General features: G+C 47.4%; 2 protein-coding genes across 3 annotated transcripts in view; one reads left to right on the plus strand and one right to left on the minus strand.

Moving 5' to 3' along the window:
- LOC135914970 (zinc finger CCHC domain-containing protein 24-like) overlaps positions 1-24,107 on the plus strand; it is a 360,258-nt gene that overhangs the window by 61,390 nt on the left and 274,761 nt on the right. The window lies entirely within an intron of this gene.
- The window catches only part of LOC135914952 (sodium-dependent multivitamin transporter-like), a 67,572-nt gene that overhangs the window by 36,650 nt on the left and 6,815 nt on the right, over positions 1-24,107 (minus strand). For both annotated transcript variants that reach the window (XM_065447884.1, XM_065447883.2), the window contains exons 3-8: positions 20,888-20,939; positions 20,760-20,827; positions 7,955-8,112; positions 2,090-2,230; positions 1,305-1,434; positions 1,135-1,223 (exon numbers count right to left, since the gene is read on the minus strand). In XM_065447884.1, the coding sequence (XP_065303956.1) occupies positions 1,135-1,223; positions 1,305-1,434; positions 2,090-2,230; positions 7,955-8,112; positions 20,760-20,827; positions 20,888-20,939 (638 nt within the window). The remainder of the gene's footprint in view (positions 1-1,134; positions 1,224-1,304; positions 1,435-2,089; positions 2,231-7,954; positions 8,113-20,759; positions 20,828-20,887; positions 20,940-24,107) is intronic.

Genomic DNA, 24,107 nt, shown 5'->3' on the forward strand with positions numbered 1-24,107 from the left:
AAGAGGAGGAAAGGGTCCCCCCCCCCCCTGTTCTTGTGTGGCGGATAGGGTGCTCTTCAGTTGCCGACGCGCCGGTTATTTCACGTAGGCCCCGGCACGTCGACGAATACGTGACCACCTTCCCACGGCTAGACCTGGTTCTTAGCGCTGCGGAAGCGAGGGTATCATATGGTTTGTGTCGGCATCGGCGGCGTTGTCCCTGAAACCAACTCCGCAGCTGGGGTTGACTCACTATCGGCGTCAGCGGCATCAGTCAGTCGCTGCTATCTCTTCCCTCCTCCCTTTATCGTGTTGTCCGCTTGCTGCGCGCGCTTCTGCCCCCATCGTTTGCCGCTGGGTGTACACGCCGCCCCCCTCCCCCCTCTTCCTGCGAGTCTCCGGTTGTCAAAGCGCCGGCTCGAACTTAATTCCTTTCTTCGCTCCTCCTCCAATGCAACCCCTGTGCGGTGGCAATCAGAGAGCCAGATCGGTGGCGGCGGATCTGTATATGTGCACCGCCCGAGCCGAAATTGCGTGAAACAGCTTATTTGCTGCGCTCAAATTTCGCATTAGGAAGTAACGTAATCGTCGGTAATTTTTTAAGATACGCAGCTTGTTACTTATATAACGATTAGGCAACCCGCCGTGGTTGCTCAGTGGCTATGGTGTTAGGCTGCTGAGGACGAGGTCGCGGCATCGTATCCCGGCTGCGGCGGCCGCATTTCGATGGGGGCGAAATGCGAAAACACCCGTGTACTTAGATTTAGGTGCACGTTAAAAAACCCCAGGTGATCGAAATTCCCGGAGTCCGCCACTATGGCGTGCATCATAATCAGAAAGTGGTTTTGGCACTTAAAACCCCACAATTAAAAAAAAACGATAAGGCAATAATTCTGTTCTACCCATATACCTTTATTCCTTGCTTATTCAGTGCTCCGAGTCGGGCCCGGCCATATGTATATGTTATCAACAGGGTTAGATGGTCATAAGTGGTGGACGATGAGAAAGAAATAGAATCAGGCAGAACGAATCTTTACATTATACCGGTCTAGATATAAACACTTTCGTACTGACATTGCACACGCATACGGTGACAGTTTCCAAGGCGTGCGCCACACAAGTACCGGCGACGCACTAGGTGGTGTCACGACTCACCTTGTTGAGGAGCTCACGACTCCGGCGAGAAAGATGCCTGAAAAGCCCAGCACAGGCGCCAGCTCTTTCTTGACGTAGAACGGGAGGACCTACAGGAAAGCGTAGGGATGGATTGCGCGCAGCTCATGCAAAAGCTCTGACGTAAGTGCGCGAAACGCGATTTGCTTTACCTGGTCCAGGGTCGAAGTCGATTTTGACAGCACCGGATCGCAGTCTCGAAACCGATATATCAGGGCAGCCGCTCCTGCCATTAGCACAAGGTAGTACAACCCAGAAAAACACACTCCAACTATGGCAGTCCTGCAGATAGGTATAGGGAAAATAATGAATAAGAAGGCAATTCAATAAAAGTAGTCGACTAGCACTCAACGAGTGCTTTTCTTCCGCGGTTCAAGCGGCCTCGAATAAGGCTCTGTTTGATTTCGCGTGGCGTTTTACTGTTTGAAGTCATCACCAGAGACGGGCGCGCACATCCGGTTTACCGAACAGTGCGTGTATGCTTGCCCTACTGCATACGGTAGTTTTCCTTCTATATTATTCGACTTGCTTATTTTTTAAATTTGGTAGCGAGAAAACACAAATCAAATAAAATAGGCAAAGCTATCGCAGTGTAGGGCAAGCATCATCCGCTCTCTGCGGACGACCCGGCTGTACCCACCTGTCTCTAGTGATGACTGGCCGACGGCGCGTACTGTTACCTTCAATTACACTTCGTGCACGTGCTCGACTGTCGATTGTTCGAGTTCATGCGACACCAATACTATCTTCAGTTAGTTATATCAGCCACTTCTTCCCGATAAAGACGAAGAAATGCTTCAGTTGTATTGGCTTTATTACAAATTTGGTGTCCCGTTTAACAGTACCATATTGTACTCCTTTATCCTTCGGCGTCGGGGCATTTGGTAGCAAGGCGCCTGCGCGCAAGCCGCTTAGGAAGCTTTTTTTTTGCACACACCTCTGGGCAGCGCTGAGGTTCCTCGATGCTAGGTACCTTTGCAGAACCATTTGGTCAAATCCCAGACGGTAGAGGAAAGATGCCAAGCCTCCCACCAGGCAAGACCACACGTTTTCTTCCTTGGTCAGGTCCATACTGACGCTGGAATCCAATCGGAACTCAGTTAAACAAGAATAATTCACCCTATAGTGCTTATATGTGCTAGCGTTTCAAGTTTAAGCCGTCATTTGCTTTCTCGTTATCGTGGGCCACGGGAGAGAGCGGACAGAGATATTTTGAATGTCGCGACTACACACACAAAAAAAGGAAAACTACAACTTTCCCTGAGACTTGACGCGCCCCGCACTGTAACGCTGGAATAAGTCAATATTCAGTTATCAAGCGATTTGAGACTGGGAAGCAGGTACAGCGCATCCTCGCGATAAGGAAGCCGTCGGGACAAGAAGTTGCCTTCGTTATAAGCGCTGCTTTTTATAAGTAGAGAGGCTCTAAAGGCTGCAAAGTAAAGACGGACGTGCGCTCCAACAGCGCCGAAGCTCGTAAAAGGCATTTTTTAAGCAAACTCGCGCTCGATAGTTTCCACATAACAGTGACGAGAGAGAGAGAGAGAGAGACAGAGAAGTTGTGTACTGGATGTGATAACTATTTTAGCCTTACCCAGAAAGAAATTCGGCTAAGTAGTTGCAAATTGTTGGGCATATTCGGCAACTCAATTATATTACACAATGAGAAAAATCAGTTACATATGTAGTAAGCTTATTTTTATTTATCTGGTCTGAAGCGAACATGGTAGCAGCTACAGAAAACTTCAGTGTGGAAGAGCATACAACCACAATCAAGTTCATGTCCCCCAAGGGAAAGGTACGAATCAGACCCATAGTGAAATGTAACGAACTTTGGATGACTGCAGCCCTTCATATGCTACAGCTAAGCGTTAACTGGGTTGGCAATTTTAAAGCTGACGAATTTGGCGTTGAAAGGGACAAAGCCAGTGGAAGGGCTGTTTCTGTCTCTGTGCTTCCGAATGTTAACGCCATTCGTGACATGTTCATAGCGGACCGCTGACAATCAGCCAAACGGATTGCTCCATATTTGAGAATATCACGTGGCAGAGTTGTGTCATTGTTCACGACTGCTTGGAAATCAAAAAGGTTGCAGCAAACTGGATGCCAAAGCTTTTGACAACTGTACAAGAGAACGTGTGCAGACATTGGTGGCTGTACTGGAGCGTTTTGAAAAATAATTTCATCAGATTTTCTGGACAAACTGGTAACTAGCGATGAGACATGGATCTATTGTTAGGATTCTAAGACAAATGAACCGTCTAAGAAGTGGAGGCACAATGGTTTCTCCTGACCAAAGAAGTTCCGTGGGCAAAGGTCGGTGCAGATGCAAATGGCAACAGGGTTCTTTTTTTTATTGCAAGGTAGTTCTGCTGGTGGGCGACGTGCAAGAGAGTTCAACCATTAATTCAGTGTATTACGGTGCTGTATATATGAAGTTGTGGCGAAACATTAAAGAAAATATATAAACCGTCGAAGAAAGCTCTTCAAAGATGTCCATCCTGTTGCATGACAAAACCTAGCTTCACTAGGGTGAAAGAATGACATCCTCAGGATTACAAGTGATCCCCATCCACCATATTCGCCCGACCTGACTCCTTCTGACTATTATGTTGTATGCCAATCTTCAAAATGAGCCAAATGGTCAACAATACGGGAGTGTTCTGGAGGAAACTAATGCTGCAAATGAGTGGTTACGCCACCAGACGGAACAATTTCATTTTCACGGGCTTAAGGGGCCGCAGGACAGATGTCGCAAGTGCATTGGCTTTCTGGAACAATATGTAGAATATTATCGCAGTTACAGCTACCGAGTTCAATTTTTTTCTGGGTAAGGTTTTATAATTATCAGTGCCCACGTAGAAAGACAGGGAAGCTAACCAGGGTAGTTTTGGTTGGCTACCCTGCACGGAGATAGGGGGTAAGAGGATAGAAAGAGAAAGACTGTCGGCGCGCAGTGGCCTCGTCCGTCGGTTATCATGATGTAACGCAGTTAGTTCAAAGGAGTTACCACCACGTAGCGGCTGCTAGTTGCGCTCCAGTACTGCAAGCCTTTTGATTGCTTTTTCATGTAGGTACGAAGAAATGCAAACGGTCAACCTCTGTGCTGCACCGAGCGTTTCCGTAAGAATTTGCCGCTTCGCATATCGTACTAAGCTGACTGCAGTCCCGCTGCACTACAAACAATTTAGTTAAAAAGGCATACACCGCTGATAGGACTGCGATGAACTTCGAATAAAGCGATATTTCCAATAATTTCATATTTTGTTATGGCGGAGGGTTACTGCATGTGAGAACTTAGCTCGCTTTTGTAAATATACTGACAGAAATGATGTGCTGGATGGGTACACCGGTTTCCTCAGCGGGCTTGTGGTCATGAGTGTAGCACGACAAATACCATCACATAATCAAATTGATGCATGTACACGTAGATAGTGAAGATGACTCAGCAAGCTTCAAAAACGTTTGTTTCACCTGCCTCTCGCGTGCAGTGCGCACCTCAGCAGTACGGCGGCTCATCTATTCATTACATGAAAGCGAAATCCAATGTGGGTTTCAAAAAGCAACGTTTCAAAAGTAACTATACTTTAGGGCCTTGTATATGTATATACAGCGTCTTCGATATTTGGCCGGTGAACTTTTAAAAAATTCCTGTCCACAAACTGTGATCCTGTGATCGAGAGAAAACATCGAGAGAACCCTGTGATCGAGAGAAAACATCGATCACAGGGTAGCATCTTGTAGGCTAAGTTGTTTGAGATGTATCTAAACATCTCTACTTACCTGCACCTTGTAGAATGAAGCAGAAACTGCTTTCGGCTGCGAGCGCAGATTTTACAGACGGGAGCCAAGCTGCTGATCTCACAGGTTGCGCCATCTGGCGGACGGCAAGAGAAACAACTGCTCGGCTCGGGGTATAGGAGAGAAGCACATTTGCATCGAAGATGCAGCATATGCAGTTCGTCTGCCATACTTTTTTGCGACATTCATTTCGACGGCCAAACGAACTGCATCTGCTGCATCTTCGATGCAAGCGTGCTTGTCTCCTATCCCCCCGAGCCGAGCAGTTGTTTCCCTCGCCATCCGCCAGATGGCACAACCTGTGGGATCAGCAGCTTGGCTCCCGTCTGCAAAATCTGCGCTCGTAGCCGAAAGCAGTTTCTGCTTCATTCTTCAAGATGCAGGTAAGTCATCATCATCATCATCAGCCTGGTTATGCCCACTGCAGGGCAAAGGCCTCTCCCATACTTCTCCAACTACCCGGGTCATGTACTAGTTGTGGCCATGTTGTCCCCGCAAACTTCTTAATGTCATCCGCCCACCTAACTTTCTGCCGCCCTCTGCTACGCTTCCCTTCCGTTGGAATCCAGTCCGTAACGCTTAATGACCATCAGTTATCTTCCCTCCTCATTACATGTCCTGCCCATGCCCTTTTCTTTTTCTTGATTTCAACTAAGATGTCATTAACCCGCGTTTGTTCCCTCACCCAACCTGCTGTTTTCTTATCCCTTAGCGTTACACCCATCATCCTTCTTTCCATAGCTCGTTGCGTCGTCCTCAATTTAAGCAGAACACTTTTCGTAAGCCTCCAGGTTTCTGGCCCATACGTGAGCACTGGTAAGACACAGCTGTTATAGACTTTTTCCTTGAGGTATAGTGTCAACCTGCTGTTCATGATTTGAGAATGTCTGCCAAACGCACCCCAGCCCATTCTTATTCTTCTGATTATTTCAGTCTCATGATCCGGATCCGTCGTCACTATACCTGCCCTAAGTAGATGTATTCCCTTACCACTTCCAGTGCCTCGCTACCTATCATAAGCTGCTGTTCTGAGACTGTTAAACATTATTTTAGTTTTCTGCAGATTAAAGTTTAGACCTATGCAGGTAAGTAGCGATGTTTAAATACATCTCAAACAACTCAGCCTACAAGATGCTACCCTGTGTGCAATGTTTGCTCTGGATTAGACGAGTAGTTTGTGGACAGAATTTTTTTGATGTCTACCGGCTAAATACGGAAGACGTGTATTTTGTTATATAGATATATATGCTATATTGAATGTCTACAACTGCGTGTCTTGCGTCCCCTTCCGGCACATTTACCTTTGTTTTTACCTTTCTAACCGAGCAATGGAATGAGCCGGTTTATTTCTTTTTTTAGCCTGATAAAGCGCTATGGCCTTGTATAATGTATAATGTAGGGAAAAATATGGAAAATATTCATGTCATTGACAAAAGCTGTACTAGGCCACTGTGCTGCTTCGCGCCGTACGAATACTGCAAAAACCCTGGTGCTAGCGCAGAGGAAGATGGCTTCACTGAGAAGCATAAATTAGGCTTTAAAGGGGGAGGGGGAATCAGACATCTACCCAATCGCAGCAATTGCTACAGAGGAAACTCATACGGGTTCCTCGAAAGAAAAGCATAGCAGGCGAAGAAAAATTCGTCCTGGACTCGAACCCGGGACCACCGCCTTTTCGGGGCAGCCGCTCTAACATCTGAGCTAAGCAGGCGGCTAGCAGATGGCAAGGCGAAGTCGAATTTATGGACAAGTCGAAGCAAAGGCAAATGTTTGACGTAATAGTTCTGTGGAAACCCGCAAGGTGGAGGGAAGTAATTATGAAGGGAAAATCAGGCATCCACCCAATCGTAGCAATTGCTACAGAGGAAACTCATACGGGTTCCTCGAAAGAAAAGCCTAGCAGGTGGAGAAAAATTCGTCCTGGACTCGAACCCGGGACCACCGCCTTTTCGGGGCAGCCGCTCTAACATCTGAGCTAAGCAGGCGGCTAGCAGATGGCAAGGCGAAGTCGAATTTATCGACAAGTCGAAGCAAAGGCAAATGTTTGACGTAATAGTTCTGTGGAAACCCGCAAGGTGGAGGGAAGTAATTATGAGGGGAAAATCAGGCATCCAGCCAATCGTAGCAATTGCTACAAAGGAAACCCATACGGGTTCCTCGAAAGAAAAGCCTCGCAGGTGAAGAAAAATTCGTCCTGGTCCAGGACTAGAACCCAAAACGACCGGTGGTTTTGCGGTGAAGGCGGTGGTTAGGCTGACGAATATTTAAAGTCTGACGAAGACTTACAGAATTAAAATTAGTCTGACAAAGATTTATAGAAGATAGCTAGGTAGAGTGCATGGGAGTGTATAGCGACACAGTTGGTTTTAAAGAGTGAGCCGAGCGTGCCTCTGATATGCGCGTAAGGACGAAATGGCCCATCCGTGCCTTTTTAAGAGATTTGCGCCTCAGTGCAAAAGAAAGGAAAAAGCGATGCGCTAAGGTAAAGTACGAGTCTCTGGTAGCAGGGTAAAAACTTGTCTAATACTGCGTACATGTATTTTGTAGAAGTGTCCGAATACTGAAATTTCTGAATCAAATGGAACACGACTGTTGCGAAAGAAGGACCTTCTAGTATTGAATAGAATATGTAGTATCTTCTCCTTTCTGAACAAATTGAAACATAACGTTAATGCGAAGTCGTTTTGTTAAGAAATGTGGCCTATTTATATTATGAGATGTAGGCGCTTAATTACACTCGCATCTGGACGTCGGTCAACGGAGAAGCTTGTACATGATAAAAGACTCAAAGTTAATTAATGCGCAATGAAAATGAGCGTAATGAAACAATTATGAAAACGTCACAACAAGCACATAGAGTGTTGTGTTCGTTAAAAAGAGCCAAGAAGGAGCGGGAGCACCGCGCTGGGGATCAACGGCGATTTTTTCTTCTTCTTCATCTTTTTTTTGTTACAGTTGAGTAGCTGCACAATGATGAGCATTGAACAGAACGTACACTTACTCGAGTATGTATTTGTCGACCTCGATGTCGTCCAAGGGACGCAAGGTTAGCGTACCGACGGTCGAGTCGTAGATCACTTTGCCGATGACCACCAGCGGCGCCAGCAGGGTGATCAGCGCCTGCAAGCAGTCTGTCCACACGACACCCCGGAGTCCCGCCTGCGCGAGGGTCGGGAGCAAGGCGTTAACCGAACTCTCGAGATTCTTATTGGATAGATAAGTGAAAAATAAAAACAATGCCTTCAAGAATACCTCAAAACAAGCGTCCCGACCGCTGGAAGAAGCCCCCCCTTACGCCCCCCCCCCTCCTGCGTAAGCCTGAAGAAAGTATAGTGACCGCTTCCGGTTCAACACATCAAGAATGTGCTGGGCTAGGAGTGGTTAGACCATACACCGAAGAGGCCCGCACGGGGGGGGGGGGGTGAAGAAGAAGAAGAAGAGGCTGCGCACGGTTGCACCGCAAATGGGTTCCGCCTTGACATCGCTAATCCCTGGATAATTGACGTCAGCGCCGCCACAACCAGCGTCAATCGACTCCTTACGTCGAGCGGAACACGTGGACACCCAAAGCTATACTGTCAGTCGCTTGTTCCACAAATTACCGGACTCTGAACTTCGCAAGAGGCGCCCGCCCAGCTAAGCCTAACGACGGGTACAGTCTAGCCGAAGACGACCCAGTTCGGCGCACCAATGGCCACCAATGATGGCACCGAGATGAATCTCGAGCACTCACAAATCCTACTTCCTGATTAACCTGCCGGCGGAGACTGGCTCACTGTTAAGTACGGTCGGAAGTGTCGGGCCCTTGGCCCTCTCTGCAGCGCGCACGGGGGAGGCCTTTGAATCGCGCGCCACAACGGCACTCGTCGCATGGAGCATGCGCATCGATCGCGGTAGCGTAAGAACTCGCGCGGGGACTGCCGGGAAGGCGGCTGCCCGATAAGAAGGCAGCGGAGACGGCACTCGGGGCTTTTTGCGGGGCGCGGGCTTGGGGAGGCGCTGGTGGGGCGTGGCCCGTCTAGGTTTCTTTTACCGAGCGTGCTGCAGAGCAGGGGGAAAAGCGTCTTTGCATTGTGTCTGCATGAAAGAGTGTTGTTGTTCTTGTTGTTCGCTTTTGGGACTATCTGCGCGCCTGGTTCGTTGCTTGCTTGCTTTCTGCACTTTATGCATTCTGTTATCGCCCGAAAGAATGTGTTGGTTGATGGTTGGTAGCGGCCGTTCTTTCGTCGCTCCCTTTCGCTTGTATATTTTGTTGCCTCGCTGTTTTGCTGCTTGCCTCTTTGCTTTTGCTGCTTTTTGCTGCTTTGCTTCTTTGCTGCCTGCTTCCTTGCCTTGTTGTTTTCTGCTATCGGCCGCGAGGCTGCGGTAATTTTGAGTGTTACATTCTATCGTAAATTAAAGCGGTTTTTGTTCCTTGCGCCTTTGGTCCTTTGTCGTGCTGGTCGCGGCTCGCGGACCCCCTGAGCGAAGGCTGAGGGCCTTCGCTCAGGGGGTCCGCGACATCGACTCCCACCAATCAACCCCTCCAACCCCGACACCCATCGGTTCCCCGACAAGCCCGACTCCCACCGCTGCCCCGAAATGACCTCAAGGTAATCATCCGCCCCCGAGAAGGACTCAACCTTGCCACCTGGACCACGCCACAGATTGCTGAAGGCATCAAGCTGGCATGTCAGCACCCCACTACTGAGCACGTACGGACACTTACTGTAAGAATTGACCCAGTACAAAACATCGCTATTGCTAGCACACCTAACGAAGGGCTAGCTATGAGCATCCGTCGCATCTCTACAATTCACCTGGGCGGTCGAGAATTTGCAGTCACGGCATACGTGGCGGCACCCGACAGCTCCGTCAAAGGGGTTATTCACGGCATTCCCGCAGGAACTCCCACAGAACTCCTCCTTAACGGGCTCTACGCACCTGGCCGAGAAATCTTACATGCCCGTATGCTGGGACAAACCACTGCGGCAGTGATTACATTCACTGGCAAGGCTGTACCCTTCTACGTGCGATACTACAGCGGTGAAGTACGATGCAAACCATACCAACCAACCACGCATTTCTGCCGCATCTGCCACCAAGTCGGCCACTGGACCGATGTATGCCCAACTCCAGAAGCAAACGTATGCCCCCAGTGTGGTACACGGAACCCCACTCAGGACCACCCCTGTCACCCCCGGTGCGCCTTATACCAGAGGCCTCATCCTACAGCTTCCAAGGAGTGCCCTGAAGGACTGAAGAAGGCATCTTCAGCATCCCAAAGGACCAGCCACCGGGACTACTCACGGTCGAAGTCTCGGTCACGTACAGACCAGCAACGGAAGCGTTCCCGTTCCAGGTCTCGCTCCTGCTCGCGGAACCAAAAAGGAGGGACCCGGAACCTCAGCGGGCCGGCTGTACCGGGATCACAAGCGGTGAGCTGGTCAGCACGGCTTTTCTCCTCTCACACAGTCCACCAAGAGAACACCCTCTCATCGCGTCTACACACAGCACCCACCCCTCACAATTCTTCACCCAAACGCAATACTGATGTTCAACTGCAAATTCTAGCAGAACTAAAGGCCATCAGAGAAGAAAACAAAGGCCTTCATGAACAACAAACTTCGCACGCAGATTGCAGAACTATACGCCATTCGTACTGCCACTCAGCATTCCACACCAATAACCGCACCCTCAATGCCATCATCTTCGGAACGTTCTGAACCCATGATTCTCGCGGAATCAGCAAAACCGACAGAAATCGCACAAGTCGGGGAGAAAGTTGATGTACTGTAACGGCAGCTTCTAGCAATGCAACAAAGCATCCAGCAACTGGCAAGTGCTATTGAAGAAACACGGCTCCCAAAAGATCAGCGACGCAAGAAAGAACACTAGTAGAACAGGAAGTAGAACAGGGACACCCTGCCGATCCACCCGTCAGCCAGGACGAATAGCAAAACCAACCATAGGAACGAAAACCCACTCATAATCTGGCAATGGAATTGTCGCAGCTACAAATGCAAGCAAGGATCACTGAGACGGTACATAAATAACGCCAAAACGACACCAAGCGTAATCGCACTACAGGAAACAGACACATATACCCAACTCAAACTGGCTACAACACACATACTACCACGCCTGAAAGCCGCGTGGCCACACTTACAGCTAGAACGCTCACAACCACACAACACACACAGTAGAGGGCAGTGACGTCGATTATAACCTAATTGAGATCCTGCCGCCCTAACGAGGCCGAAAGAGCCTTTTCATACTGAATATATACAGCCCACCCAAGCAGAAGCAGGCAAAGTTCGACTACTTGATCACTAAAGCGATTGGCATTGCCAAAAATAATAGCCTGCTGGTTGTAGGCGACTTCAACGCGGCTCACCAGGCATGGGGCTACACGACAGCCACATCAAAAGGCACCGCACTCCAGTACACGATACAGCAGCACCGTCTCACCCGCCGTGGTTGCTCAGTGGCTATGGTGTTGGGCTGCTGAGCACGAGGTCGCGGGATCGAATCCCGGCCACGGCGGCCGCATTTCGATGGGAGCGAAATGCGAATACACCCATGTACTTAGATTTAAGTGCACGTTAAAGAACCCTAGGTGGTCTAAATTTCCGGAGTCCCCCACTACAGCGTGCCTCATAATCACAAAGTGGTTTTGGTACGTAAAGCCCCATAATTTGATTTTCTTTAACAGCACCGTCTCACCATCCTCACAGACCCCGCATACCCCACACGTCTAGGAAACAGCGTCTCCCGAGATACATGCCCTGACCTCACCCTCACTAAAGGGATACAACAAGCTGCCTGGCACAATACGGAGGAAACTCTGGGCAGTGACCACTGCATACTTGCCACCACATTGAACGTTACGCATGCCCGCCACCCGATAAAAAAGACAACACTCACAGATTGGACAGCTTTTCGCAAAGAGCGAGCGGATGACTCATCAACGGGTGTTACGAATCTGAAGCAGTGGGTACGAGAGCTCCAACAACACGTAGCCAGACATTCAAAACAGATCACACTCACCACAGACATACCGGCCGTAGAGCCGCACCTTCTTCACCTCTTGGAAGCACGTCGAGGCCTTGTTAGGAGATGGAAGCGCCAAAAACATAATCGTAAACTAAAACTACGTATAGCGAAACTCATGGCAACCGCGGAATTTTATGCTGGGGAGCTCGCCCGTCACAAGTGGCGAACTCTATGCAACAAGTTGCAGGGTAATCTTAGCACGGCCAAGACATGGTCGCTGCTACGCCATCTTCTTGACCCCACACAAAGCAAGGCAATTAGCCAGCTAACTATTCAACATATCCTCCACAGCCATCCAGGTTCTGATGACGAAATCCCGGAGGAGTTGCGGGTGCTGTACGTAGGCGATTTCGAACCCGCATAAGGACAACCTCCAACCTACAACGGGAGCGACAATTACGACCTCGACAAGCCGATCACTATCACTGAGATGCAACAAGCACTCCATGCACTCACACGAAACACCACCCCAGGCAAGGACAAAATAAATAACAAGCTCCTGCGCAATCTGGATGATGGCACCATTCAATCTCTTACTGACCTCTTTAATCATCACTGGGAAGCGGGTACGCTTCCAGCAGACTGGAAGCACGCGGGCATCACACTCGATTCCGAAGCCGGGCAAACTCTCCAGCTTAGAAAATAAGAGACCAATCTCACTGACTTCATGCCTAGGCAAGCTTCTGGAACATGCCATTCTAAACCGGCTTCAACCTTACTTAGAATACAGCGACCTCTTTCCCGAAACATTGTTCGGATTCCGGCCACACCTTTCTACCCATGACATCCTTCTTCAGCTGAAGGAACAAGTCCTTGAACCCACCTCACCGCACAACACCGGAGCGATTTTAGCACTCGATCTCAAATGCGCTTTCGACAATGTGACTCATCATACCATCCTTACAAACCTAAGCCTCACGAACTGTGGTCGTAATACTTACAATTATATACGCGCCTTTCTAAGCAACCGCACGGCCACAATAGGCATTGGCTCACTTAGAACCCCGACGTTACCTACCCGCAACAAAGGAACCCCCCTAGGTGCTGTTCTATCACCCACCCTTTTCAATATTGCTATGATGAAATTACCTGACAAACTCAACGCAATACCAGGAATCAGGCATACAATATACGCCGATGACATCACTATCTGGACCACCACTGGTTCCGAAGGAGAGTCACAAGACGCCCTTCAACAAGTGACCGACGTCGTCCAGCAGTATGCAAAAACAAGTGGACTACGGTGCTCCCCCGAGAAGTCAGAGCTATTAGTCGTTTGACAGAACTCACGAAGAAAACTCAATGAACTACCCCACATCACACTCACCCTCGACGACAAAGAAATACCCACAGTAAACCGCGTCCGCGTTCTCGGACTCCACATACAACAGGACGGCGGAGGCGCATACACCATCCAACGTCTCAAGCAGACCACCTTCCAAATCATGCGAATGGTCAGCCGTATCACCACCAAACAATACGGACTGAAAGAAGACGACATAATACAGCTTGTCCAGGCCCTGATAATCAGTCGCATTACCTACGCTGCCCCGTACTTGCCCCTCACTCCCAAGGAGATAGATCAATTAGACGTACTTCTTCGGAAAGCCTACAAGCAAGCGCTCGGCCTACCACCGTGAACAGCGACACTCAAGCTTGAAGCCCTAGGAGTCCATAATACTATAAGAGAAATTATAGACGCCCACCTCACAAGCCAACGAGAACGACTAGCCTTCACACCAACAGGAAGAACAGTCCTAGCGTGCCTAGGCTACCCTACACACGGCAAAGGCAACGAACAAGCAATTCATCTGGCCCCCAACTTCCGGGAGCACATCAAGGTAGCCCCTATCTCTAGAACCATGCACCCGGAACATCATGCCGATCGTCGCCAAGCTCGCGCAAAAACTCTACAGACAAAATATGACGGTCTTCCGACCACAATATACACAGATGCCGCGCAGTACCTCCAAAAAGCAGCCATGACGGCCAGCGTTGTCGACTATAACCTACAAGAGGTGGTCTCGATGACGGTTCGCATTGCCAGCGCCCTTGTAGTGGAGGAGACAGCCATCGCCTTGGCCATCACCTCTAGTCTGACCAACGAGTACGTCACAATTATTACTGACTCCCAGGCAGCTTGCCGTAGCTACGCGAGAGGTAGAATATCTTCAATCGCCCACCGACTCCTCAAACAAGCCTCCCAATTCCCGGAAGTTGAAATAGTGTGGATTCCAGGACACGACTCCCTGCGTGGAAATCAGCGTGCGCATGCTGTAGCCCGAGCTCATGCTTCCTGGGTGCCACAAGAGAGGGGTACGGCAGCATCCATGGAGCCCGTACCTTTACAATACAACGCCATACTACAACACCACAGATTGAACAGACGACAATACCCACCTCCACACAAGACCCTCTCACGTGAAGACGCCGTAACATGGCGACAACTACAAACCAACACACCATTTAAGCACACACATTTAAGCATTTAAGCATTTAACCATCTAAGCGTTTTTTAAGCACACACACCATTTAAGCACACATTTAAGCAGACTACAAGCAATACACCCTACACTATATTCATACAAATGTCCTCTTTGTAATGATTACGCCTCCCTATATCACACCACATGGGCGTGCCCCAACGTGAAGGCGGCCCCGCAAATACCCAACCCCACACCCGAACAGTGGGAGGCCGTGCTGACTAGTTCGGACCCTCGTAACCAGCAGCAACTGGTACGGCGTGCCCGGGAGACAGCAAGAGCCGCAGGAGCCCTGGACTCTCCCGCACAAGCAGAAAGACACTTGCTTGTCCTTTTTTTTAAATTAATGTTTCTCCTCCTCCACCTCCGCACTGGGGCCATGCTTCCTTTTTTGTCAGGCTAATAAAACATGTCCTCCTCGTCGTCATCATCGCAGCGGGTGGTCTCACAATGCACTCTCGAAGATATTTGCATACGGCAAGGGTAGCAATGATTTTTGAACATTCACTCATACTCGTGTCTCGCGCACCGAATTAGAATTTGGTGTTCGTCATGTGGCATCGTCCGATTGCCTGGGATTGTGCAACGTGTTAATCCATCGAAATATTTTTTCGGGGTCTGATTTATGATGAAGAACGTAGAATGTGATCACAAGTGTAGGAGCTTAGGCACTTTGGTATTCCATAATTAAGGATAATGAAACATGAAGTGGACAGAAACAAAAAAAGCACATGCACACACACAAATGTGCTACTTATTCTTGTTACGATGTTGCTACTTTATGCCCGGCCGACATCAGCGTAGAGCACGTCAGTGCGCAGCACGAGGAAAGCAGAAGGAACTATACCTTGTACAAATAACAAACTAAACCTTGCTTTGTGCACTGACTGCTCCGGTTACGTTGATGTCCAACGTAGTAACATGGTAACAAGAATAAACTGCTTCAAGTAGATTTGTATGCGGGTGTGTGTGTGTGTTTGTGTGTGTGTGTGTGTGTGTATGTGTGTGTGTGTGTGTGTGTGTGTGTGTGTGTGTGTGTGTGTGTGTGTGTGTGTGTGTGTGTGTGTGTGTGTGTGTGTGTGTGTGTGTGTGTGTGTGTGTGTGTGTGTGTGTGTCTGTCCGTTTTAATGCGAAGCATTCCTTGCCTCATTCCAGGCATTTTGGAGAGGTCTTTCGTGTTTCGCCAAACTTCGGACCTTTGTAATAAAGGATGCATCGCCGACAGTGCAGTCGAACCACCACCTTCAAACACAGTATCCCAGTGCTCTGGCCACTATAGCCACGACCACATCCTCTCGTGCCAAAGTCGGCTAGCTTCTTTGAGAGACACTTCGCGCGTGCGTCCCGTGCCACTTTTTCGTCTTCCTTCATCGCAACACCTCGCGCTTTGGGCGCACTGCTAGACTGCACATCTCGGCGATCGGCCCACTTTGTCGATTATGTTCCTCGAAGGAACCAATGCTATGCAGAAACTGTGACACGTTGCATCGCCTTCATGAGAAGCCCAGGTTGTTCACGTTCTGTCATTTTTTTTTCACCGGAGTACCAATACCATCTTCGTTTTAACCCAGACCACGTGACATAAACATAGGTACTTACGATTGTAGTCGCAGATCACGTCACAATCCGTGTCTCCCTAACGCCCGTTCAGTACCCATGCAGAAATCAATAATGTCCATGTATAAATTTGCGTCGAATGGACGCAGCAGAACTCCCGCCAGCAGCAGTATGCAACCGTCGTGGACGTGGTCGTAGTCTTGCTGGTGACGCCACACACATGCGCGCTCTCATCACTCACACAACTACTCGATATACACAAATGTGCGCATAGACGCAGTATATCTTTGCGGAACCCCATACAATGCTGGATAACCAGACACCAACCAAATCCATCGCATAACGTCGAGTCCCACAGTGTGTAGGAGGACCTGCACAATTTCTTTTTGTTTGTGCCCTGTTCGCGCATCTTCCTTCTTTCTTACGTACGTACCTAACCAATTTGCACTAATATTTCGTGCTTCCAATTGATAGCATAAAACTGCAGCATATCATTCCTTAAGAATCGTTTGCCGTCGAACCCTAATTTTTATTTATATTCTCTTATTTATTTATTTGGGCAAAACGAATACAAGGTTTGCCCGCAAGGTAAGGTAAAAGGCGGACGTAATCCTCCTGACTGAGGCCTTTACCTCGCTGGAGCAGCAGAAGTAGCAGTTTACTAATAAAACAAAATACAACTCATAAGACAGAAAACATCGAAACTATTTATAGCAAAATTTTAAACACAACAAAAAGTATCAACTGTTTGCAAAACAGCAAGTAACTAAGTAAATACAGCACTGCAAAAAATAAGCACATTCTATTACTAACAAAAGTTATGCATTTAGAGTATAACATTTATAACATCACTATTGATATCAAACAATTGAAAACTCTATTAAGATTCGTTAAACATGCTGCGATAAAATATAGTGTGTTTTGTATTGCACGTTTAAATTTGTGATTTGTTGTACAATTTATAGCTTCCTCAACAATGTTAGGGTACGTATTAGACAAACACATAATTTTATATTCGATATTCTGCGTGCTATATTTTGTTCTTGGTTTCTTTATTACTATTGAAGGGCGACGTAGGCTGCATCCTGTGTCTCTACTCAGCTAATAAGTTGAAAATAGTTCAGTGTTGCTGGAGATCTTCCTAAATAGCCGTATGCAGATCTTTGTTTTTTATAAGTCTGTAATATTAGTAATGTTGCAGTGCATCATTAATATATATGATCCTATGTCTGCGAACCAGAACGCTCTCTAGCTCAGCTGTCCTTTCCTTAGTTCTGCGTACATCTTTGGAGAGCCCGCGTGGTTCGTGGCGCGGATGCAAGTTGACGTCCCCGTGCCTCTGTCGGGAACGGCGACTTCAGCAGCGGCTGCGTCTAGGAAGCGGACCGGCCTCCAGAGCGACACCGACGGCGATGGCACCAGCGTCTACTCGCTCAGCAGTGAGGACTTCTGTGATGACACCTTCGAGCTTGTGCGGAGCCGCAAGGCGAAACGAAGACACACCACCAGGGCATCCATGTTTTCGAGCATGCCAACGGTAGGACCAACTCAGAATACCGCAGTCAGTACGATTCTACTGGTACCAGAACTCGCTACCGACAACCTGAGGCGACTCAACAGACCGTCCGTATCGGTGCAACTTGAAGCGGTGGCGCCAAATCAGATAGCAGACGTTAGAGTCAACTCACGAAAAAATGTGTTGGCTATCGACGTCACCCATGAGACCGCGCTGAGAAATTTGACTAAATTTACAGAACTAGGTGGCGTTAAACTCCGCTCTACATCCCCCAGAACAGTGGTTCCACTACTGGTGTCATCTGCGACGTGGACGTCTCCATCTCCAGCTCCGACTTGCCGTTTCTAGTGAAGCCTGCCGTTGATGGCGTCGCCATAACACATGTGTATCGCCTCGGCACATCCCACTGTGTGAAAATTATATTCAAGGGTGAGACTCTCCCTTCGCATGTCAAGGTGGGCCACTTTAGACACCCTGTGCGACCATTCATCCCAAGGCCACTGCAATGCCGCAATTGTATGAGGCTGGGACAGGTGAGTGCCGTGTGCGAGAACACGAGAGTTCGCTCATGCTGCAGCGAGCCCCATGCTGCAGACTCTTGTACAGCCACGGTTCTCAAATGCACCAATTGCCTTGGGTCCCATGATGCTTCCTCGAAGGACTGCACCAAAATGAAGAAGAAAAAGACGATCTTGAAACAGATGGCGAGAGACCATTCGTCTCGCCGGGAAGCTGTTACGACCGTTAGAAAGCGACGCTCCGGACGCCGCCGGACTTCAAAGAACGCTGATACCTCTATGAAGAGTACGCCCTATCCGACAACACCTCCTCCTCTGCCCCGTAGGCCTGGGGCAATTCAATCTAAATCTGACAACGCCATGGCGGAGAACAATTCAACTTGTTCCTCACTACTAAAGCAACAGCCAAAGCCAGAACAACAGCGGAAGTCACAACCGAAGCCTCAGCTGATGCCGCAGCCGATGCCACAGTCGGTGGTACAGCCGATGCCACAGCCGGAGGCGATACCGCAGCCGATGCCACAACCAGAGGCGATGCCGCAGCTGATGCCACAGCCGGAGCCGGAGCCACGTCAAGTGATACAGCTGCGCACGGCTGTAGAGCGAACAGCGCGGGTTCCTGACAAATTGCCCGAAGACCGGCAAGTCGTTATGATGCTCCGGTTTCTGATGAATACCCTTCAAATTCTCTTAACTAACCTGCACACTCCGTCAGCGCGAAGTGCAATGCAAGTGCTGGGATGCTCTCAATTCAGTACTTGCAACTCTTGAATAAGCATCATGGCTCACCCGCATCATTATATTCGCACTGAAGTCAGAACGGCTGGGGTTTAGCTTAAAAATATATTGCCACGCACTGCAACGTACTGCTGACGCCCACCGGATCCTTGGTCTACACTGGCAACTTCAACGTGCATCACCAGCTATGAACCACGAAGATTGACGGCAGCCTAACGTATCGACGGAGCACTTGCTTTGACTTGACTGATTTCCAAGCACTTTGCTGCGTGCACAGACAGTGTTCCCTCTATCCCGCTTTCCTCTTTCTGTTCCCCCTTTCCCTTCCCCCAGTGTAGGGTAGCAAACCGAACGCTCGTCTGGTTGACCTCCCTGCCTTTCCTCTCTTTGCTTTTAGCAACCGAACAGCTCGCCGTTGCAGTACTGCCAATTTTTCTATATCTGTTTTATTACCGTATCCCCATACTAAAAGGGAGTAGCTAAGATGCAAACGCACAAACGAAAAGTACAGTTGTCTGAGAGGCCTGACAGGCACGAAGCATCGGATCCGTTGTAGCAAGCCAGCAGATTGTGAAATTCATTATGCAAAATAGAAGTGAGGCGTGCAGACAGGACACAAGAGTAGAGAAGTGGACAACACGAACTTTTCTACTCTTGTGTCCTCTCTGCACGCCTCACTTCTATTTTGCATAATGAATCCTTACCAACTAGCTCAGCTTTCTGTCGTTCTAAGATTGTGAAACCTTAGTGCGTACCTTATTTATGTGCTCTGTCCAGCTTAGGTTTTTATGAAATGTAACACTCAGAAACGAATGGCTTGAGACGTGTTCAAATTGCGATCCACAATAAAAAAGTTTTACGTCGTAATCTGTTTACTTATTCTTGGAATAAAAAAAAAGTCTGAAGTTAGTTTTCTTTTTGTATTTAGGTCAAGCTTATTTATATATAGCCACTAGCTAAGTTCTCGTAACCAATGAGCTGTGGTAACTTCTAGTTCGCGAAGGTCTACTCCGGAAAAAAAGACATTTGCTTGCAGAACTTTCCAGTGACCAGCGAATTTTTCTCGCATGTTTAGCTTCTTCGTTCATTGTCGCATTTTTGGCTTAATCATTCGTTTCTCTTTTCTTCTTATTTTCTGTTTATTATACGTGTCTCTAGGAAAGTTTTTCATCTTGGTATTTACCGACTACTCCTTCTGATTAGTACAGATTACATATTAGTTACGAAACAAGTACAAAGAGAGAATAATGAAATGAAATGCAAAGAGAAGTTAGATCGCGCTCAGGCGTTGTTAACAGAAAGTTCTTCGAAGAAAGGACACGGGCGTATATAGCATGGTCATAACTTTTACTTTAAAAAGACTTCGGCACTGGTCGGTACCAAACCTGGGTCCTCAAGCAGAGCAGCCCGTACTGTGTGCTGTCGGGTGGGATCACGGGCTGTACAGTTTTTTTTAAAGAACTTGAAAGATACCTACAATTCTCTATACACTAGGTCCGGAGGCATCGCATCCGCTGCAAAAGGCTGTCGCCATAGTTACATGTTTCCAGAAAGAAATCAGCGACTCTGTCACTTAAGTTACTATCACATAGCAGAGTGTGGGGTAAGGCGAGTTGGTGATTCCTGATTGGGGAAGTTACCGCAGGGAACACGCGAGAATTTTCGGGGGCCTTTTTACCTTGCTATTCGAGTGCACACGTGATTCTGATTTATATAAGCTTGGCGTTCGTTTCAATAAATCATCAGTTGTGAGCACCGCTTCGTGTTGTCGTTTCAAGTTTCGTGTGTTCCTCGCGGCAACTTCCCAAATCAAGTTAGTGTCGTCTACTGGTAGGAACGAGAATGTCGTTTACTCGTGCCTGATACAAATCCACATTGCCGGACTCCTTTCAGCTTTATAACCCCCTTATTTCCCTGTGGATGTCGAGCCACAAAGCTACGAGATGCATAAGTACTTACAATAGCAGCGTAGTAGGTGCCCATTAGGCCGAACATGATGCTGGCTGTTGTGACCGGTATGCCGAATACTGGAAAAGATAAGGAACACTATTTGATGTGCCAGTTAGAGCTGAGGATGAGTGACTTACTCGTGTGCGACGTGAGTGCGGCTGAGAAGATGAGGGCGGCGCCAACACTTTGCTGAAAGAGACATCACTGGGAAAATGTCCACCTTTCTCGGAGTTTCTTCACTCATTGTTTGCACTATGCAGTGCTACACAGAAAGGATACCCAGAGAAATAAAGTCGCTGTTTCTATGCGGGGCTACTAGAATAGTTTGTTTCTGTTTCTTTTCTTTTCTTCTTTTCTGGTTACCGAAAGTGAATTGAACTTTGACCATGCTTGACGTTGTTTTGAAGAGGAATATGCTATTTACAGTACAGTGTAGTTTTGCGCCACCTTTGACGTACTGCATGGGTTTTGATCTAGCTGGACTGACACTCTCCTTCTTTTTAATACTCATACTTTCTTAGTTCGTTCATTCAAAGTTGGGAGGATGCTTCTCAGCTGTGAAAGCGGTAAATGTTTTGGATCAGCTTCGTGTTTGCGGTGTAGAAAAACTTTCCCTATTGAACGTTTTCTTTTTTGTTGTTTATGGCATTGAGTTTTATACAGCAATTGCTGACACAAAATTTTAGGTGCCATATTAAGTTTACCAAGGGTTATGTAACATATTTATCGAAGGTAGGAATTATGCTCTGACACAACCACAAAATTGCACTTGCGTTTCTTTAATTAAATTAAATTATGGGGTTTTACGTGCCAAAACAACTTTCTGATCATAAGGCACACCGTAGTGGGGGACTCCAGAAATTTGAAACACCTGGGGATCTGTAGCGTGCACTGAAATCTAAGTACACGGGTGTTTTCGCATTTCGCCCCCGTCGAAATGCGGCCACCGTGGCCGGGATTCGACCCCGCGACCTCGTGCTTAGCAGCCTAACACCATAGCCGCAACGCATTCTTCGCTTTTTTTTTTATTGAGCTAGACACTTGAGACCGTCAATCACACTGTACTTCTCAACAAGCTACAACTAATGAGTTTTAAAGAAAAGTTTGCAGCTTTCTTTTTCAACGCCATTTACAGAAAGCTATCAAGCAGTAAAACCAGGAAATGCGACGAGTAAAAAGAATATAGGTCATCAATTATGGACTCACCTAAGGATCTACCACTGGCCCACTTCCCTTTCAACATACGCACAAATTATCTCAATTCGTTACCACTGTTTTCCTTTCTCTTTTCCACTACTCTGATGATACTGCGTTAGTGCATACAGACACGTCGTACTAGAGGGGCAGTGACATGTGCGCAACAAATGTTAATAGAATTATGGGTTGGATGTATCAGTGTTACATATTTGTCAACCAAAGTCAACCAAAAACTCGTCTGCATAAGGAGGCTTATAAACACCTTGATTTTAAATGTAATCTTTACCTGGGGAGGGATTCTGTAGGAGTCCACCTAGTGGACTGTCCATTTCGGCCGCTGCTGATTGGCTGGGGCTGCTCGCCTCCTCCTCGCTCGTACAGCTGCATCCAATCAGCAGCGGCCGAAATGTACAGTCCACTAGGTCGACTCTTACAGAATATTCCCCCTGCACCAAGACTGCGAAACCAAGCACCAAGCACCAAGCAGGTGCTCGCCATTATAGTACAGTGGCGTTTCTAGGTACATTGGCTTACGTGCCAGTGAATTTTATACCTGAGAAAAACAGGTCCAGCAAGTTTGCAAGATGCTATAGGGGCAGTTTCAACGGATGTCTATAGGCTATGATACGGAGAAAACCTTCAAACGTTTACATGTCACAAAGAGAAAGTGCAATTCGATGCGGTACCATAGTTGACGGTCATTGCTCTGAAAGTATGCAGGCAAGAATCAATCAAATTATTAGAAAAATTGATAAGGATATTGACATATGGTTCATGACCCCATAACAATGATAATTAAGTACTAAATTATCTTTGTGTACTGAACTTACAAGAATTCATTAAACATATATATGCCATCCTTAGGTAGTACAACACAGAATTTAAAATAACAGTGCACAAAAATAAAACATCACAGAAGACAGAGAGATACTGCATAAGTACACTGTAATACATATATTATGATAAATGCACCAGCAAATTTTACGTGCCATTCATTTCAAATTTCTTCCAAAAGAACTAACGGGCATTAAGAGGAAGCTTTAGCTCGGGCCCAACTCCGACGCGGCCTATTGAAGTACATGTAAAACGCAGAAACGTTTTTCTGAGATAACCTCTGGACCGAGTCTAACTAAATTTGTTACATTTGAGCGAGAAAGATAGATTCTAGTGACTAAGGTAAGCCTAATTTTGATTTAGGACCTGAATTTTGTTCAACAAATTTTCAAGAATTCGGAAGTGTGAAAAAAAAACAGTAGAAGCATGAATTTGAAAAGTAAATTACTCTGCGTCAGGAACAGATATGGCAGTTCTGTAAATGGTATCCTGTAAATGGTAAATGGTATTAGATCATTCAAAGCGGACAAATTCGATTTCTCAATTTATATCTTACGTTACCTTAGACCTTAGACTTAGACTTATACTTAGACTTAGACTTAGACTTAGACTTAGACTTATACCTTAGACTTCTGTCAACCAAAGGACCAGGCAGGATTCCGTAAAGGCTACTTAACAATAGACCATATTCACACTATCAATCAGGTGATAGAAAAATGTGCAGAATATAACCTACCCTTATATATAGCTTTCATTGATTACAAGAAAGCGTTTGATTCAGTCGAAACCTCAGCAGTCATGGAGGCATTACGGAATCAGGGTGTAGATGAGCCATATGTAAAAATACTGGAAGATATCTATAGCGGCTCGACAGCCACCGTAGTCCTCCACAAAGAAAGCAACAAAATCCCAATAAAGAAAGGCGTCAGACAGGGAGATACGATCTCTCCAATGCTATTCACCGCATGTTTACAGGAGGTATTCAGAGACCTGGAGTGGGAAGAATGGGGGATAAAAGTTGATGGAGAATACCTTAGCAATTTGCGATTCGCTGACGCCTTGCTTGCCTTGCATTGCCTTGCTTAGTAACTCAGGAGACCAATTGCAATGCATGCTCACTGACCTGGAGAGGCAAAGCAGAAGGGTGGGTCTGAAAATTATTCTGCAGAAAACTAAAGTAATGTTTAACAGTCTCGGAAGAGAACAGCAGTTTACGATAGGTAGCGAGGCACTGGAAGTGGTAAGGGAATACATCTACTTAGGGCAGGTAGTGACCACGGATCCGGATCATGAGACTGAAATAACCAGAAGAATAAGAATGGGCTG

The sequence above is a fragment of the Dermacentor albipictus genome, unplaced genomic scaffold (assembly GCF_038994185.2).
Source record: "Dermacentor albipictus isolate Rhodes 1998 colony unplaced genomic scaffold, USDA_Dalb.pri_finalv2 scaffold_11, whole genome shotgun sequence".
NCBI classification, from domain to species: Eukaryota; Metazoa; Arthropoda; class Arachnida; order Ixodida; family Ixodidae; genus Dermacentor; species Dermacentor albipictus.